Here is an 18,040-nt window from a genome sequence, read left to right as displayed (position 1 = left end):
TATCTTTCATTTTGTACTAATGTTCTGATTTGCATTAATCAAGGTGGTATGAAAACGCAATAAAAGCCAACAATCTTACTTTGATGTGTGTACATACAGATGATATAGTATTAAGGTGCCTTCTATCAAGCAATTCAGATCATAACATATAAATCAAAAATGATGAATTTATTAAACCAAAACATACCAAGGGGAATAACCAAAGTACTGTAGTTATAAATTCTGTATCAATAGAAATGGTTATATTCTTATTTCCATAAAATATATTGTATTCTTATCACAACAGACGACTGCAATGGATGCAGGACAAGTGAGGGCTCCATTCCAATGTCAGTAGAGATTAGAAGAGACCAGCAGAGACCAGCAGAGACCAGCAGAGACTGCATTACAGAAAACCCAGGAGGGTGTAAGCGGCCAGTTGGCCAAAGGGCTCCAGGACTGTGACTTTGTTTTTCATTTTCTCTTTTACAATTTTGATCTCCACCATTGTCAACTGGTTACAGTTCATCAGTTAATTAATGAATATGTATTGTTGGTTTCCATTTATGTTTAATGATTTTCTACCCTGTTCTGTGTACATTTCAACAGATCTGCACTTATATGTGTAATAGTTCTCTAGTTAGTAATTACCATAATCTGTACTTGTACTTTAACTGAGAACTGTTCACAGTGAAGAGTGCTATACAAAAAATAATTTGTGTTATATTGTATGTGGACTTGACATGAGGTGGCATGGTGGCGCAGTGGTAGTGCTGCTGCCTCGCAGTTAGAAGATCCGAGTTCGCTTCCCGGGTCCTCCCTGCATGGAGATTGCATGTTCTCCCTGTGTCTGCATGGGTTTCATCCGGGTGCTCTGGTTTCCTCCCACAGTCCAAAGACATGCAGGTTAGGTGGATTGGTGATCCTAAATTGTCCCTAGTGTGGGTGTGTGTGTGTGCTCCGGGGTTTGTTTCCTGCCTTGTGCCCTGTGTTGGCTGGGATTGGCTCCAGCAGACCCCCGTGACCCTGTAGTTTGGTACAGTGGGTTGATACAGTAGATGAATTTGAACATCCACGGGTATCATACTAATATTGTAATGTGTTGTAAATGCCATAGTGGATGGACTGGCATCCCGACTTAGATAGATGATAGGGGGGAATTTGGCTTTTCGGCTCTTTAAACAAATAAATACACAAATAGGTATATAAGTAAATCTCACTTTCTCTCCACTCAAAAGTTTTTTATACTTAAAAACACCAAGACAATAATTTAAAAATTGAAACTTCCTCATCTGTGTGATAATATAAATGAGTTTTAATGTACAGGTGTTGTAAAAGCAACTACAAATGCACTCTTCTGGTTTACATGTGTATAAATGTGCTTCTCTGAAATACCACTTCTCCTATTTAAAACTCTTTAATCATTATAACACTCTATTTTCTAAGACCAACACACTGCTAGTAATAACAGTTGGTCCCTTCTGAGTCAAGACAGAATAAAAAACTTGTAACGTGTGACTGTCTTTCAAGACATATTACTCCTACCTTACTGAGGCAGGAAAAGCTGCTCGTTCAAATGACTGATTTTTTACAGAAAACTGATTGTCAGAGAATGAACAGGTTGAGTTATTTAGCATAATAAACCGACAGAAAATATCATTTTAAATATGTTTTTTAAATTAAACATTAAACAGGTTATGTCTTCATTGCCAGCAAAAAAAGAATAATTCTCCCAAATTTAAAACTTCACATTCACCTTCTTATCTTGATTAATGTCTATGTCCGAGAGTAATCTACACTTTCGGCCTGGTAATTTCGTTTTTTCAATATTTCGCAAATTAGGCTTCTCACTTTTATAACAGAAGTCAATGGTCCATGAATACACGTTGTAAATAGAATATTGAAATTTCCTTGCAGCACCTTCAAAGTTCAGTAGCAAAAATCCATGAAGAAATTCTATCCATCTTTGCATTTTCAAATTTGTTTAATCCAGTTCAGGGTCACTGTGGGCCCTGTAAATGTGAATATCTTAAAGAATTATCAATAAATATCAGAGTTCATATATGTATCTTAAATTTAACTAAATTCCTCTGCATCACTGGCACATCAGATTTCTTTTTGAATAAGGGGAAAGGTGCACTTTGTTGTAGCCATGCTTACCTTATTATATTACTCATTTGTGCTCAAAGTTCTAATCTGGACTGAAAATTGATTGTTTCAAAAAATAAATTACTAGTACATGCTAATGTTCAAATTATTATCTATTGGTACATTACCCTCATCTGCTACAAAACATAAATCTATGTCCATCATTTCTCTGTTCATCTTACACATCTGCACTTTTTTAAAAATCATTTTAAACTCTATTATTATTATTATTATTATTATTATTATTATTATTATTAAATACTCTGTATTTAGCTATAAGATTGTGTTCACTGTTTAATGTCTAATATGAAATAAGCTAATCTGTTACATGCATATGCATAAGACCAATTTGGAGATAATTTGCCTGTTATATTGTCTGTTTCTTTTAAATTGATATGATTATGTACACTTTTACAGAATATTTCTAGTTGTGAATAACAGTGTTACAGAATTTTTATTTTATATTGTTAAACTTTGTAATTATGCTTTTTATGAACCTAATGCTACAATGCACATGTCAGATTGTTAGTCAGTATAATCGCCGAGCTCAGATAATTGATGTCACAAACTATAAAAGTGCAAATATATAAAAAATGTACTAGAAAAAAGGTATACAGCTGATTGCTTTTTCCCTTCTTCAAGGCTGCCATAAAGGTGAGGGATATATAGATAGGAATAACAGCTACATCTCTCTATTATAAAAAATCTTGGGACAAGACGAGACTTTTTTTCCTACGACGAGACATGATCTTTTGAAGAGAGACAGAGAGACACTTTCACGTCCCATGAGACGGTCAAGTCACGCCCTACTTACAACCATTTACAAACAAGACCACAGTCATCTAACCTCTCAGTTGTTGGAATGCTTTTGGCAGACACACTTCCTGTGCTCTCATCTTTTAAAAACTCGGGGCCGGAAAAAGACAAAGTAGAACGTCGTAAAGAATTCAAAAACGTTGGCGCGATACACATGCAGAGCACATTAGAGATAATGGAAGTAGGAAAATTTGAAAGTCTCAAAAAAATGATAGTAAAGATCACATTAGTGCAAACAAACAGAAAATATTATTTGGTGAAATAACGGAACAGTGAAAAGAGACCGAATAGTGTTTGAGGATGTCTGGGGGAGAAGAGATACAAGGCAGTGAGACAAAAGGACAGCTGCTGTACAGGCTTTTAAATGTTCGAAGCACCACTGTTCAATGCAGATCACGCGGCATGGCAGCAGCAGCAAGCCAGCAGCTGATCGAGCAAAGAGGAGGTAAAAAAAAAAAACTGTATTTGTTTCCCATTGTATCACCGTTTAAGAGGGGTTTCAGAGGAGCGACCGCATCTCCTTGGAGTGCGTTCAGCCCCTCTCTTCACAACGGCGCATAACGGGGTTTTTTAGTAGGGGTTGGCGAGCGAAGCGAGCAGTGGTCGAAGCCCCCTAGTAAAATTAAGATAAGAATCATAATTAGGAAAACAAGTCCACAGCATCCACTACTCGGAGCTGTGTAGGTTAAAAATCTATCTTCATTTTTTATAGTGCCTCTAACAACATGCACCATTGCAAAGTACTCTATAGAGCTATATGTAGATGGCTACGGATGGGGAGCTGAGACAAACTTGGGACAGGATCCAGTTGTTATCTTTACACATAATCGAGTGTCACTTCTAAATTGCTTGTCACGAATTTAAACATTCAAGTCAAAAAAAGATAAGAATATGGAGCCCACTGTGCTTAAAATTGCCATGACGTATTACTTAACACTGCTTAATATAAGGAGTACAGATCATCTCAGGTTTTGCTTTGTCACAGGAAAACCTTTAAAACTTTAATTCAAATGATTGTCCTTATTTTGTGGTTACACACAAAGTTAAAAAGGTCATTTCTTTGGAGTTGTCTGCTTCAATCCGTAATGGCAATTAGTGCTGGTTTTTTGCAAATGTTAGCTCTTCATAGTGTCCCTAAAGAAACACTCATGTCCCTCCACAAGAGTCATTATTAATATGTTCCCTTCCAGTGGCTGTCTTGTTTTATTCTCTCTCTTATCATTCTACTTGCACTAACAGATAAGCAATGATTATAATAGAGATGATTTTAAAAGAATAAATTTAAACAGCACTTTTGTTCCAGTTAAACTGAAAAGATTAGATTTAATTCCCCAGCCAATTTATTTGATCTGTGTGATTTACTCACGGAAGCATAGCTGTTGCTGGCATCCTGGTGGCTGAGAGCCAGCTGCCATTTAAAGGCTCACTATGGAGGATTTAAGATGAGTTGTCAGTGTGTCTGCTGTAATATCTGTAAATGCTGACAAAAGGTAGATTTTCCAAAACATTATCTTGGACTGAAGGTCCAAACTCCTATATCGCAGGTAAAAAAAATATGAAAAAGATCACTCTTTTAGGCAAAATTATGGAGCAGTTAAGCTCTGTAGTATTCATCCGCCTGATGTGACTTTTCTGAATTTCCATGCTGTCAGAGTTTAAAGTGTTTTTAAGGCATCACTACAAATGACAGTTGTAGTTGCAAGGGTTACATTTTTCTTGCATGACAAGTGTTCCCCTAAAGGCAAAGCAGATGAAAACACAAGGTTGCAGTTTGATATCAGAAATATGGGGCAGTGTGTGAAGGTGAGATATAATAATCTACACATGCTTTGAGGGCAGGCTCACTTACTGCTAAGATGGATTTCGCCATAAATGATTTTCTAAATATACTTCACAAAAATTGATTGTTAGTGTCTAATCCTTATATCAGGATGTCTTCAGACGTAAAAATGAAACCAAAGTTTGATCTTTGGCCAAAAAATAAAGCTCCCAGGAATCAGTCAAAATGTCTTTATTTTTCATACACTGTACTATACATAAACTATAAGGCAATCTAGATATATGCAAGACTGCACTGACAAGACATCATAAGAGAAACAGAAGAACCAATAAGGCAATACACAATGACAAGACGTTACATCGTTTTAGTGTCCTTTTTTGTTGTGTTAGCTGCTTGATTCCAAGTGAATTATGGTGGCAGGGTGGGTTTCTATTTGACATTTACACAAGTCTATAATGATAACACTAACATGACATTCTTAAACTTGTTTCATATAGATCAAGATTGTGATGGAGCAAGAGTCTATCCCAGCAGCATCAGGTGTAATGGAGCAACTGACCCTGCATTATTACCTTTATTATTATTATTATTATTATTACTTATTATTTGGCTGATGACTTTATCCAAGGTAACTGAGAGATATAAATGATTAAAATTTCTTTTGTTTTTCCAGTTGAAGCACAGACAGGTGAGGTGACTTGGTCAAGGTACAGCAGGAGGATATGAACCTACAGTACAACCTCAGTATCTTAAGTCCAAAGCCTTAACCACTACACCACACTGAATTGCAACTGACTGAAGGGCCATTACTTAGTAGGGCCCATTCAAGTCCAAATTCACACTTGGATTCAAAACTATTAATGAACCAGATCTGCATATTCTTAGGTTGTGACAGTTAAAATGGAATTCCTGGGAAACACCCTCACAGACACTAAAAGAACATGTGAACGCCACAGTGGGTGACACTGAATCCATGAGACAGCAGCATTCAACCACTTCACCATTATGCTGCTCCTGCAGTAATAATAAGTATGTGAAAATACTAATGTTAAAGCACAGTAGTCAGATATGTTAGATGTCTTAAATAATTGATTACATTTATATAGTGCCTTGCTCACTACTCAAAGAAAGAGGGGGACCACTTGACCCACCTGGATGATGTGATGACAGCCATTATTGTGTCAGTATGCTCACCACACATTAGCTATAAGGTGGTGAATTAGTTAGAAAGATTAGAGATGACAAGGGGGACAGAATGGACAAGGCCATGGTGGGCAATTTAGCCAGGACACAGGGATAACCCTATTCCTTTCAAAAAATTCCTAGGGATATTTAATGATTACAGAGAGTCAGGACTTCAGTTTTACATTCCATCCAAAGAATTGTGTCATTTTTACAGCTCAGTGTTCCCGTCACTGCGCTGGAGCCCATGCACAGACCACAGGGTACGTGCCCCCTGATGGCCTCACCAACACCTCTTCCAGAAGTAACCCAAGCTTTTCATAGATGTTTCTCATTCAAGTACTGGCTGGGGCCAAACAAGCTTTGCTTCAGGTGGATGACCTGTTCTGAAGTGCTGGTGGTAAAGCTGCTGGATATATAACAAACCAGATGCCATTAAGCAGGATTACAAGCGCAACGCAGAACCGGTTTGACCCTCTAAGCGTCCCCAGTTCGCCTTCAGCTCCTAGTGATGTAATAGTGGTAGGTGATTCTATTGTTAGGAACCTCAATATCACTTGCCCTAATAGAAAATCTTTTGTTTCTTGTTTTCCCGGTGCTCGTGTCCGAGATGTGACGAGACGTGCGCCGGCGATCTACAAGAACAGGGCAGTTGGAGCAATTGTTTTACATGCTGGCGTAAACGACATAAGGCACCGACAGTCCGAGATCCTCAAGGCAGACTTCACTGCATTAATTAAAGACACAAAGGAGAGGACCCCATCGGCAAAGATCTTCATCTCGGGTCCACTCCCTCTCGTCAGACGATCAAACGAGTACTACAGTCGTCTGCTTGGTTTAAACAACTGGCTGCAGGGCTTCTGCAAGAATCAAGACATCGGTTTCATCAACAACTGGGACCTCTTTTGGGAAAGACCGCGTTTTTTCAAGCGAGATGGCCTGCATCCGAATAGCTTCGGCGCCCGGGTCCTCTCCGAAAACATATCGAAGGTAATTCGTTTATCTTGACTATCTATCTCTGCTTTTAACCCCTTCCGAAATGCCACTCCTGTGCTTGGTCATGATAATTGTTTAATAAAATCTTCCATAAAAGTGCACAACATAAATACTGTAATAACCAATCTTAATGCACATAGAAAATCTAGGCAATACGGCATAAACACCAATAATTTAATTAAAGTTACTACTTTAGATGAACAATGTATTAAAACTATAAAAACATATCATAGATTAAACAAAAAATACACGCAGAGCGGCGCTAATAAAAATAACTTAATTCCTGTTCCATATATCAATAACGCACATAGTATTCATCTCTGCTCCTCCGAAACATTGAATATGGCTCTATTAAATGTTAGAGCTTTAACTAACAAGACGTTTTTTATCAACGATCTTATTAGTGATAAAAAAATAGATTTTATTGCACTAAGTGAAACGTGGCTTAGCTCAGATGGCACAGCTGTTTTAATCGAATCTGCGCCTCCGGATTACAGTTTTACTCGTGCTGATCGCCAAGGAAAGAGGGGTGGAGGACTAGCAAACATTTACTCAAGCAGGTTAAAATGTAAAATTATCAGTTTTGGTAAATTCAAGTCTTTTGAGTATCTCGCCATTATTATTCAGGGAGATTCTCACGTTCTAGTATTATCCGTGTATAGACCTCCAAAATTCAACGCGTCTTTCTTTGAGGAATTCTCTGACTTGATGTCAATCTTAATTACGAACTATGACACACTCTTAATAGTCGGCGACTTTAATTTTCATATAGATAATCAATGTGACCAGAAAGTAAAAGAATTTATGAACCTCCTGGACTCTTTTGATTTGAGACAGCTCGTTAATCAGCCTACACATAAAGCAGGTCATACGTTAGACTTAGTAATTACTAAAGGACTAAAAGTTGATATAAAGCAGGTCATTGATATTGGTCTATCAGACCATTTTCTTCTACTCTTTAATATAGAAATAATGATAGAAAACACTCATGAGAAGCATATTGTTAAAAAACGGTTCTTTGACTCATCAGCAGCTTTAAAACTTTCAAACATTCTAACCAATCAGTCCGTTTATAGTGCCAACTATAATAGCGAGGAGAATGTAAATAGTAAGGTGGAAAGATTTAATACTAAAGTGAGGGCTGCTGTTGACTTAGTTGCACCTGAAAAGACAGTTAAAAAATCTTCTAGCATTGTTATACCATGGAAGACCCAAAGAGTGTCTGATTTAAAGAGAACATGCCGTAGAGCTGAGCGTAAATGGAGGAAAACTAAACTAACTATTGACTATGAAATATTAAAAGTTAAAATAACAGAATACAATAACACAGTCCGTCTTGAGAGGTGCTGCTATTTCTCTAAGATTATAAATAACAATGCTAGTAATCCCAGAGTCTTATTTTCAACAATTGATCATCTGTTAAACCCAGGTAGCTCAAAGGAATGCCTCCTAAGTACTTCCAGTAAAACCTGTGAGGCTATCGCTGTATTTTTCAATCAAAAAATTAATGATATTAGAAATAACATAGTATATCTCCCCAACACTAAGGATCCTCCTAAACCCCAGTACCCCATAATAAACAAATTAAAGTCTTTCACTAGGATAGATTTACCTGATTTACATAAAATAATTTCTCAAATGAAACCCTCCACCTGTGCCCTTGACCCAATACCAACAAATTTTTTCAAAGAAGTATCGGGCGTGCTTGGTGATAATGTTCTTGACATAGTAAATTCGTCATTAGATATGGGAGTCTTCCCAGACTGTCTTAAGACTGCGGTAGTTAAACCCCTACTTAAGAAAAATAATCTCGATCCCTCTGCTCTTGAAAATTATAGACCCATCTCTAACCTGCCTTTCTTAAGTAAAATTCTAGAGAAGGCAGTCATTATACAGTTAAATGAGCACCTCAATAAACATGCTATTCTTGATAAATTTCAGTCAGGTTTTAGAACAAATCACAGCACAGAAACTGCACTCGTTAAAGTAGTAAATGACTTGCGGGTAAATGCAGACAGAGGCCATTTATCTGTTCTCATCCTCTTAGATCTGAGTGCCGCATTTGACACCATTGATCATAATATTCTTAAGAATCGCCTTAGTCAATGGGTGGGCCTCTCTGGCAGTGTCTTAAATTGGTTTGAATCCTACCTGGCAGGGAGAAAATTCTTTGTTAGTTGTGGTAATTATAACTCAAAGACACATGATATTCTATATGGTGTTCCACAAGGCTCTATCCTGGGTCCACTGCTCTTCTCAATCTACATGCTTCCATTAGGTCAGATTATCTCAGGGCACAACGTGAGCTACCACAGCTATGCTGATGACACACAGCTGTATTTATCAATAGCACCTGATGACCCCAAATCTTTTGATTCACTAACACAATGTCTAACTTGTATCTCAGAATGGATGAATAGTAACTTTCTCAAATTAAATAAAGAAAAAACCGAAATCTTAGTGATTGGCAATAATGGATACAATGAGGCTATTAGAAATAAACTGGATGCATTAGGATTAAAAGTCAAATCGGAGGTAAAAAGCTTAGGGGTAACCGTTGATTGTAATCTGAATTTTAAATCGCATATTAATCAGATCACTAGGACAGCATTTTTTCACCTAAGAAACATAGCAAAAGTTAGACCTCTTATATCATCGAAAGATGCAGAGAAATTAGTTCATGCGTTTGTTTTCAGTCGGCTAGATTACTGTAACGCACTCCTCTCAGGACTACCCAAAAAAGACATCAATCGTTTGCAACTAGTGCAGAATGCAGCTGCTAGAATCCTTACCAGGAAAAGAAAATCCGAACACATTTCTCCAGTTTTGATGTCACTACACTGGTTACCTGTGTCATTCAGAATTGACTTTAAAATTCTGCTTATGGTTTATAAAGCTTTAAATAATCTCGCCCCAGTTTATATATCGGAATGTCTGACACCTTATATTCCAAATCGTAACCTCAGATCCTCAACTGAGTGTCTCCTTAGAATTCCAAGAGCAAAACTTAAAAGAAGTGGTGAGGCAGCCTTCTGCTGTTATGCACCTAAAATCTGGAATAGCCTGCCAGTAGGAATTCGCCAGGCTAATACAGTGGAGCACTTTAAAAAACTACTGAAAACACATTATTTTAACATGGCCTTCTCATAACTTCACTGTAATTTAATCCTGATACTCTGTATATCCAATTCATTATAATAACTATTCATTCAAAATCTGTACTAACCCCTACTCTCTCTTCTGTTTCCTTTTCCGGTGTCCTGTTGGTGGTGGCGTGCGCCACCACCATCTACCCAAAGCACCATGATGTTCCAACAATGATGGATGGATTAAAAGCCAGAAGTCTGTATGACCATCAGCATCAAGTGACTCCGTGAAAAGCCCGAACTACAAAGAGGACCATTTCATTTATGTTAGGTAGAATGCCTAAAGGGGACTGGGCGGTCTCGTGGCCTGGAACCCCTACAGATTTTATTTTTTTCTCCAGCCTTCTGGAGTTTTTTTTTGTTTTTTCTGTCCACCCTGGCCATCGGACCTTACTCCTTTCTATGTTAATTAATGTTGTCTTATTTTAATTTCTTATTTTGTCATTTATTTTTCTTCTCTTCATTATGTAAAGCACTTTGAGCTACTTTTTGTATGAAAATGTGCTATATAAATAAATGTTGTTGTTGTTGTTGTGGAGTTTATATCGAACAACATTTGTAACAAAACATCTAGTCTTTCTTGAAATTTGTTTGCACCACAGTGTAGGACAGGTAAGGAGATTGCTATCAGTGTTTTGTTGTGGAAGGGTCTGATGGTGAGCTTTCCTCACCTTAGGACTTTCTATGGTGTACTTACTTTTCATATGACTAAAGTAGATTTTATATATATATATATATATATATATATATATATATATATATATATTGTGAACCACTAGGGGGCCTACCGCTCCCCAAACCCTGACACAGACAGGCTGAGACTCAAGTTCAACACAGCACACACTTTATTCATGTGGGGAAGCATTTTCTTTTGCTCCCCACTTCACAGTACAGTAAAGAAAGTACCCAACATAATATAATATAACACAGCCCTTCTTCCTTTTCTTTCTGTTTCTCTCTCTCTCTCTTCTTCAGTCACCTCCACTCTTCCTCGCAAGCTTTGTCCTCCACCTCCCGACTTTGGCTCTGACTGGTGGTAAGGTGGCTCCTTGAGCATGGGAAAGGCGCTATATAAATAAAATGTATTATTATTATTATTTTTTAATAGTACTCCCAGAAGTGCTCCAGGTGTTTCTTGATCTTCTTCCGGTTGCACTTCCACGTGTGGTGGAAGCTGTGCCACAAAGGACTCAGCTATCTGTGCAGCACCCCCAGGTGGCGCCCACGGAACCAAACGGGGTGCTCCCAACTACAACTCTCAGCATGCCCTGCAGGGTCCTGTGATGTCGTAGCAACCCAGGGGAACTGCCCTCTAGTGTCTCAGGGAAGATACTGTCCTAAACAGGTCCTCTCCCTCGGTCCTTACACTCAGCTAGCGTCCCGGCCAAGTAATGTCTCTGGCCATCCATCACAGTATATATTGCTATGTATAAGCTACTCCATAGACCCACATAGTCATTGTCATTGTGGGGTCTCCTTGTGTCTGTTCTGGTTTTTGTCCAGTACTGGATGTATGTGTGTGGTTGTGTGTAAGAGACGTCCTTGGAATGGACGATTGCCCTGTAAGGAGCTGATTTGTGCCTTGTACCAGACACTATTAGAATAGGCTTCATCGGGCCACTATGATTCTGAAAATGATTCATCATGTTTGAAGAGGTTTCGTCATTTGAAAATGTGCTAGACATATTATCATAAAATAGCTTATTAGACATGAAAACTAAAATAAATTCCTTGAAATAGAAAGGGAAAAATAAAAAAGTGTGCTAATTAGTGATTGCCAATCCTGATGAAAAGACTTTCTATCACATGCATGAAAAACCTTGCTTTGAAAATGAAAGTATTGTGTCATGTCATTTTGGGCAATTCACTGGAGCACTAGTGTTTGAAAATGAAAAACTGTGTTCTTGGATCAAACTAGGGTCTGCTCGGCGAGATTTGCAAATATTCTTTCCCTTGTCATTGTCATTTCAGATTGTCCCCTTGAAGAACACATGTATAAATGTTTGTACTTGCCATTATGAAATGTAAATGCCTCTCTCCGTCTATTTTTATTGCAATACTGCTGAGATGAGTAGAAAGCTATACTAGCTTCCTAGTTCTACAACATTCCTTGAAAGGAGTGCTGACCTGTTTCTGGTCACATTCACATGCACTGCTACACTTACACACCGCTGGACCAGTTTAGAGATGTCCAGTTTAGAGATGTCCATCCATCTCTGTGATTTGTACTGAAACTGGTGTCAGTTGGAAAAGACAGGAGTCCATATCACCCTGTGGCCTATCACCATGTCACTATTCCATCCCCTGAACAGTATTTTGACTTTTTTACATGCCATGAATTTAATGCACTAGCTGTGTGACTTTTACATCAAACTAAATTTGCCATTTTAGACGACAATGTGCATAAAGTGTCATTTTTTAGGTGTATCCCTATTACACTTTATGCGCATTGAATTATCATTTTCCTCTGGGTTCTGCAATTCCCTACTAATCTGTACTATTCTCTGCTGTCTTTTCCAGTTCTTGTGTGGTGGCAATCTGCACCACCACTACCTGATCAAGGTACCATGCTGCCCCTGCGTTTATGAATTGAATGGCAGGTATACCCAGATGTCCACATGACCATCATCATCAAATTCTTCCATGTGAAGCCTGTAAACCATGAGGACTGATTTAGACCATCTATGTTAGCATTTGGGTGGTCCTTTTGGCCTTGGAACCCCTGCAGATTTTGTTTTTTTTTTTCTCCAGCCTAACTAGAGTTTTTTTTTTCTGCCCTCCTGAACATTCAACCTTACTTTCTTTATTGCTTAATCTTGTTTGTTTATGTTTTATATTAACTTCCTTTTATTTAATTTTGTAAAGCACTTTGAGCTGCATTATTTGCATGAAAATGTGCTATATAAATAAATGTTGTATTTTTCGATTTGTGCAAAAGCATTCTCAAATGTTTGTTTTCTGTTTCCAAATGCAGTCATTCAAATGCATGAGGAACCTCACATTTTTTTGTGGTGTGTTGCACACTGCATGTGATTGTTCCATTTCAGAAATTTTCAGTAATATGACTGCACTAGCTTGGAAAAAATCACCAGATGGAGTAGTGAAAAGTTGAAATGGTGTGCAATCAGTAAAGAAATATGTTCAAACCCTGATCCTTGCAACACTGTTTAGACTTTTACTGTTTTTAAATTGTTAATATTATGTAGCACATAAACATGATGTGCATTATTCAGGGTTACATCAACTGAAAAAATATAAAGTGCATGTTTTTGAAGGAAATAAAAAGAGTAATAATAATACATTTAGTTGTGTCTTTCAAGCCATTCAAGGACACATTACAATACCGTTTTCTAAGATCGCCCAATCCTGAACAGGGTTTCAGGGCGACATTTCAAGGCAAAACCTTAACATACTGTACATAACCACAGATTGTACCAATGCTGTAGATAAATATTCTATGAAAATATCCACACTTGAATTCCATTCTCTTCATAAATATTTATTTATTTATACATCAGAGTTTATATCCCAGGTAGTTATACTATAGTGCTTGAACTGATATTATAATTTTTATATTCTGTGCTTCATAAGATGTTACCATATAAAGTTTTCTCTTTCTAACACATACTATACTTTAGTAAGAATATTACTTGCCATTAGAAAAAATGCACTGATTAATTCTACTTGATAGTAATCTCTCTATTATAAAAGAAAATCTTGAGAAGAGACTATTGACAAGAGAAGTCCTGCCCTCCTCTCAACCATTTTCAAACACGCCCACGGTCCTCTCACCTCTCATTCGTGTGAATGCTTTTGTCAGACACAGTTCCTGCACTCTCAACTCTTATAAATTTTTACATTTTCCTCACTTTAAATTCCCAATAACAGAAGACTTATTATGTCCAAATCTTACTGAAGAATTTCATCCTGAAGGGTTATCAACAGAAGAAATGAGTACAGGGGCAATCCTAGCCCAGAAAAATAATGAAGTCAAACGAATTTACGTGAAAATTGTCGATGGGTTACACGGCAAATTCGGTTAAATGTGTATCAACAGATACTGCTGAAACAGTTGAGGGTGATGGTGTGGAAGCTGAAAACGTCAGCTTATAATATCCTGTAGAAGATCTACAACTGTTAACACCGTCCGAATTACTGTTAAAAAAAGGATGTATTGTAATGTTATTGCGTAATTTATGTCTGAGTGATGGGCTATGCAATAGGACAAAACTAGTTGTATTGAAAACTGATTGAACAATTCTGACATGTAAAATTTTAACAGGCGACAAGAAAGGTAATGTAGTATATCTTCCACGGATAACATTAGACACCAAAGGAGATCTTGATATGCCATCTGTATTAAAACGTTTATAGTTTCCCATTAGAACAGCTTTTGCTATGACAATTAGCAAATCACAGGGACAAACACAGGGACAAACATTTGAAAAAGTTGCTTTATTTATTAGAGAGAAAGAAACAATATTCACTCACGGGCAGTTATACATTGCGTTGTCACAATGTAAGTCCAAACACAGAATCAAAATTCAATGTGATATTGACGAAGAGTTAATTAAAAAAATTGTGTTTACTGAAGTTTTACAGTAAAAATGTAAGTTTAAAAAGTGCGTGTTAATTTCAAAGCCAAACAGAATGAAAATGTATAATGCAACGAATACCTCTTAACGCAACATGAAATGTAAAATTTATTACGTTTTACTATTTTTTACTATGATTAATTACTTGCTGTAATGTAAAATAGTTAGTTGTTTTATACATATGTAACAAATCTCATGAAAATAACAATCTGTTTAAATTGCACATCCGCTTCCCCATACTCGAGCGGCAGATCCGTGAAGTGGCTAGCACTTAGTGCCCCTCTGGGGGTTGGCGAGCAAAGCCAGCAGGGGGCAGAGCCATAGTACTAATATAAGTTAAAGCATTTAAGCAACAAAAAATATCACATTAGTTGTTTTGGAACCATTATTTTTTCTTTTTTAAGAAATTTATTGTCCTTAACAGCGGTATTGGCTAATAGTTTAATATAGTGCACTGCACCAAGGTGCTTCTTTTGTGCAAATTGGTTACTCAGCAGAAATAATGGAAGTGATGTGCATATTCTTCACATTTTCTGTATCATCCAAACAAAAGAAAACATTTTCACAAGGCAGAAATACACCTGAGCACACTCATGCACAATCACACCAGACCATTCAAGATAGCATCATGTCTTTAGACTCGAGAGTGAAATTAGAGTGACAATAAAAAAAAAGAAAATAGAAATTCTGCACAAATGACACATCTGAAAACAAACCTGGGTTTTAAAGAAATTTGTTTCTGCCATCATATGTGGAAGAAACATTAAGAAAAGCTTTCTGGTACAAAAACATTACTCAGTCTATAAAAATGAATAAAATCACTAAAGTTTCACAGTCAAATATGAATCAAACTGTGAAGATATACTGAAGTCCAAAGTGAATGTTTTTGCCTGCATTAATGATAAGGACAAATGAGAACAGCTACACATCCTACTGCAAAGTACCAAATCACCACCAAAAAAGCACTCTAAAGTTGCAGACAAGCAAGGACATTTATATCTAATAATAAGACTGAAGAATGCTGAATGTGAAAACTGCTTCTGCGAGTCCGTATGTCATTTTCTTTTACATAACTGCATTATTCTCTTACTCAAAGAATAAAGCTTTCTGGCTCATTTTCAGCCCTTTCATTAGAACTTGCTTCACCCACAATGGAAATCACATTTAGACTAATACATTTCTGTAGTTCTCTAGGGGCCATTGAAAATAAAAAATTTATGGAGAGTTCTGTCTCCACAGTTAACTTTGATGAGAATTTTAGCTCATATTCTTTAGCTTAGGTAATCCACTATCAACTCCTTAAAATAAATGATTCTGAGTTGCATACAGTTTATCTTTGTGGAAAAAATACCTTACTATTGCTAACATAAAGCAAATATTCTAACATTGAGCATGGGGAAGACGCTATATAAATAAAATGTATTATTTGTTATTAGTGAAGCAGATCCTACCCAGAGGCTGTCGTCCTGTTGATACTGTTTCCAGCCACTATCAGTGTCACTGAACATCAGGAGAAAGCTAGTAACCCAGTCAGAACTTCCATGACGACCCTGTACAGCGATTCCTGACACTTCCATCCTTTCCCGAAGGTCAATCTGCAACCACTGGTGTTTGTCAGATTCCAAGGGGGACCAGCCACCTGCTCCTGGGAAGAGAGTAGAAACTGAGGTTATGTAACTGCAGGCTGAGGTAACATCTAATAATGATGAATGTGAAGGGTGCAGTTGTTAGACATGTGGCTCTACAGATCAAGGCTTGTGGGGCCCAATACGTTGACTTGTCTGGAGTTTGCATGTTCTCAAGGTGTCCCTTTTGGTGTCCCTCTCACATTCTAAATGTGTGCAGGTCAGGTAAATGGTGATCCTAACTTTGCCAGGTGTGGTTGTGCATGCATGTAATGGACCAGTTCCCTATGCACAGAAAATTCCTTCTTCATGCCCAGTGCTGCAGGATAGCCACTGGTAACAGACAATTTGGATTAAGTGGATTTGTAATCAATTGTGTAAGTGGTAAAGTTAGACCTGTCAGGATCAATTTCAAACTGCTCATTCTCTGTGAGGTCCGAAGTGATGGGTGCTCACCCATCCCTTATGACTGATTGAAGCATGTTCCACTGGTGTTTAAATGGAACCCTGCTCCACTTTGGCATTCAAAGCATTATTTATATAGTTGCTACTACCACTAAGATCTGCACCAGTGGTGGCTGCACCCAGGCCATTGTCCTAGGTTTAAGCATGCACTGTGGTAGTCCTGCTATTCGTTGCGGCCACCAGTCCCAGCAATGGCTGGGTATGGTCCTGGCCCTCCAATGCCATTCATTTTTAGGGCTAGTTGATTCAGTAGGCTAATTCCATGGCCATCGTCCTGCTAAGAGAGAGAATAAATTCTTAATATGTTTATATGTGTCCTAAAGACATATACAGTATGTTACAGCAGATGAATAGAGACTCTGAAATAGGTTTGTATGAGCATGCGGATGAATTTAAGCTATATTTAAGTCTGTCTCGTGACTAGCACCTCACTCTTCCTGGATAGACTGGTGCTCCCCTTAATTACGTAATGGAAAACATGGGTCCAGTGCTGAGTAAAATATCTAATCTACTAATTGTACTTTATGTACTGCACATCTTTATTCAATGTTACTTTCATATGTACCAGTAGTACAGAAGCAATCCTTCCTCACTATCATCACTAAAATCAGCTTTGTGTCTCCTCTAATGTGGAAAACAAGGTCTGACTGAGATTTCTCCGTAGCATACACATCATTTGACAGTACTAACTACTTACTAAGAGGATAGTGTGATGCTTATTTATAAAATTATGAAGCTCACAACTTTTGCTCATACAGGTATAATATTCTTCAGAGTGCACAACAAGCTTTCAACACAATTGTAAACACTGCACCCCCACAATGATGTTATCTTACTACTTTTTTAAACCAAGGCATCCTATATTGACGTGTGGTAATTGCGGTTGACCTAAGCAGTACAGCCGTTTTCTTAGAACTACCAAGCCATCATTTAACTAACAAAGGTTTCAAGCTTTCCCGTAAGCAAATCAAAATGAACAAATTATGGCACCTTAGTCAGCTGTCTTGTTTCCTGATGAGAAGCAACTGGCTTTCAGCTGCATAGATTTTCCTCTAAAACTGCAATCAAACACTTGGCTCCTCAATGGCATTAGATTTGTTTTTTTCTAATGTACTCCTTATTGACAGCTGTCCAGTTGACAAAAAAAACCAAAAAAACCTGCAGATTTTCTTTTTCCATTTTAAATGTGCTTGTGGGAAATGTGCCAGCACATTTTTTTAAAAATATTCTGGTAAACAACCACTATTATTTAACTCTATTCAGATAAGGTTAAGAAAAGAGTCATTAGTCAAACTTGCAAGGCTTAAT

At 37.5% G+C, this 18,040-nt stretch overlaps 1 protein-coding gene across 1 annotated transcript in view; it reads right to left on the bottom strand.

The window, feature by feature from the left end:
- cntnap5b (contactin associated protein family member 5b) overlaps positions 1-18,040 on the bottom strand; it is a 544,617-nt gene that overhangs the window by 416,251 nt on the left and 110,326 nt on the right. The window contains exon 3 of the mRNA XM_028807238.2: positions 16,094-16,287. Within this exon, the coding sequence (XP_028663071.1) occupies positions 16,094-16,287 (194 nt within the window). The remainder of the gene's footprint in view (positions 1-16,093; positions 16,288-18,040) is intronic.

Source organism: Erpetoichthys calabaricus, chromosome 8 (genome assembly GCF_900747795.2).
Source record: "Erpetoichthys calabaricus chromosome 8, fErpCal1.3, whole genome shotgun sequence".
Lineage (NCBI taxonomy): Eukaryota > Metazoa > Chordata > Cladistia > Polypteriformes > Polypteridae > Erpetoichthys > Erpetoichthys calabaricus.
The sequence above is the reverse complement of the archived record's forward strand: the minus strand, read 5'-3'. Positions and strand labels throughout refer to the sequence as shown.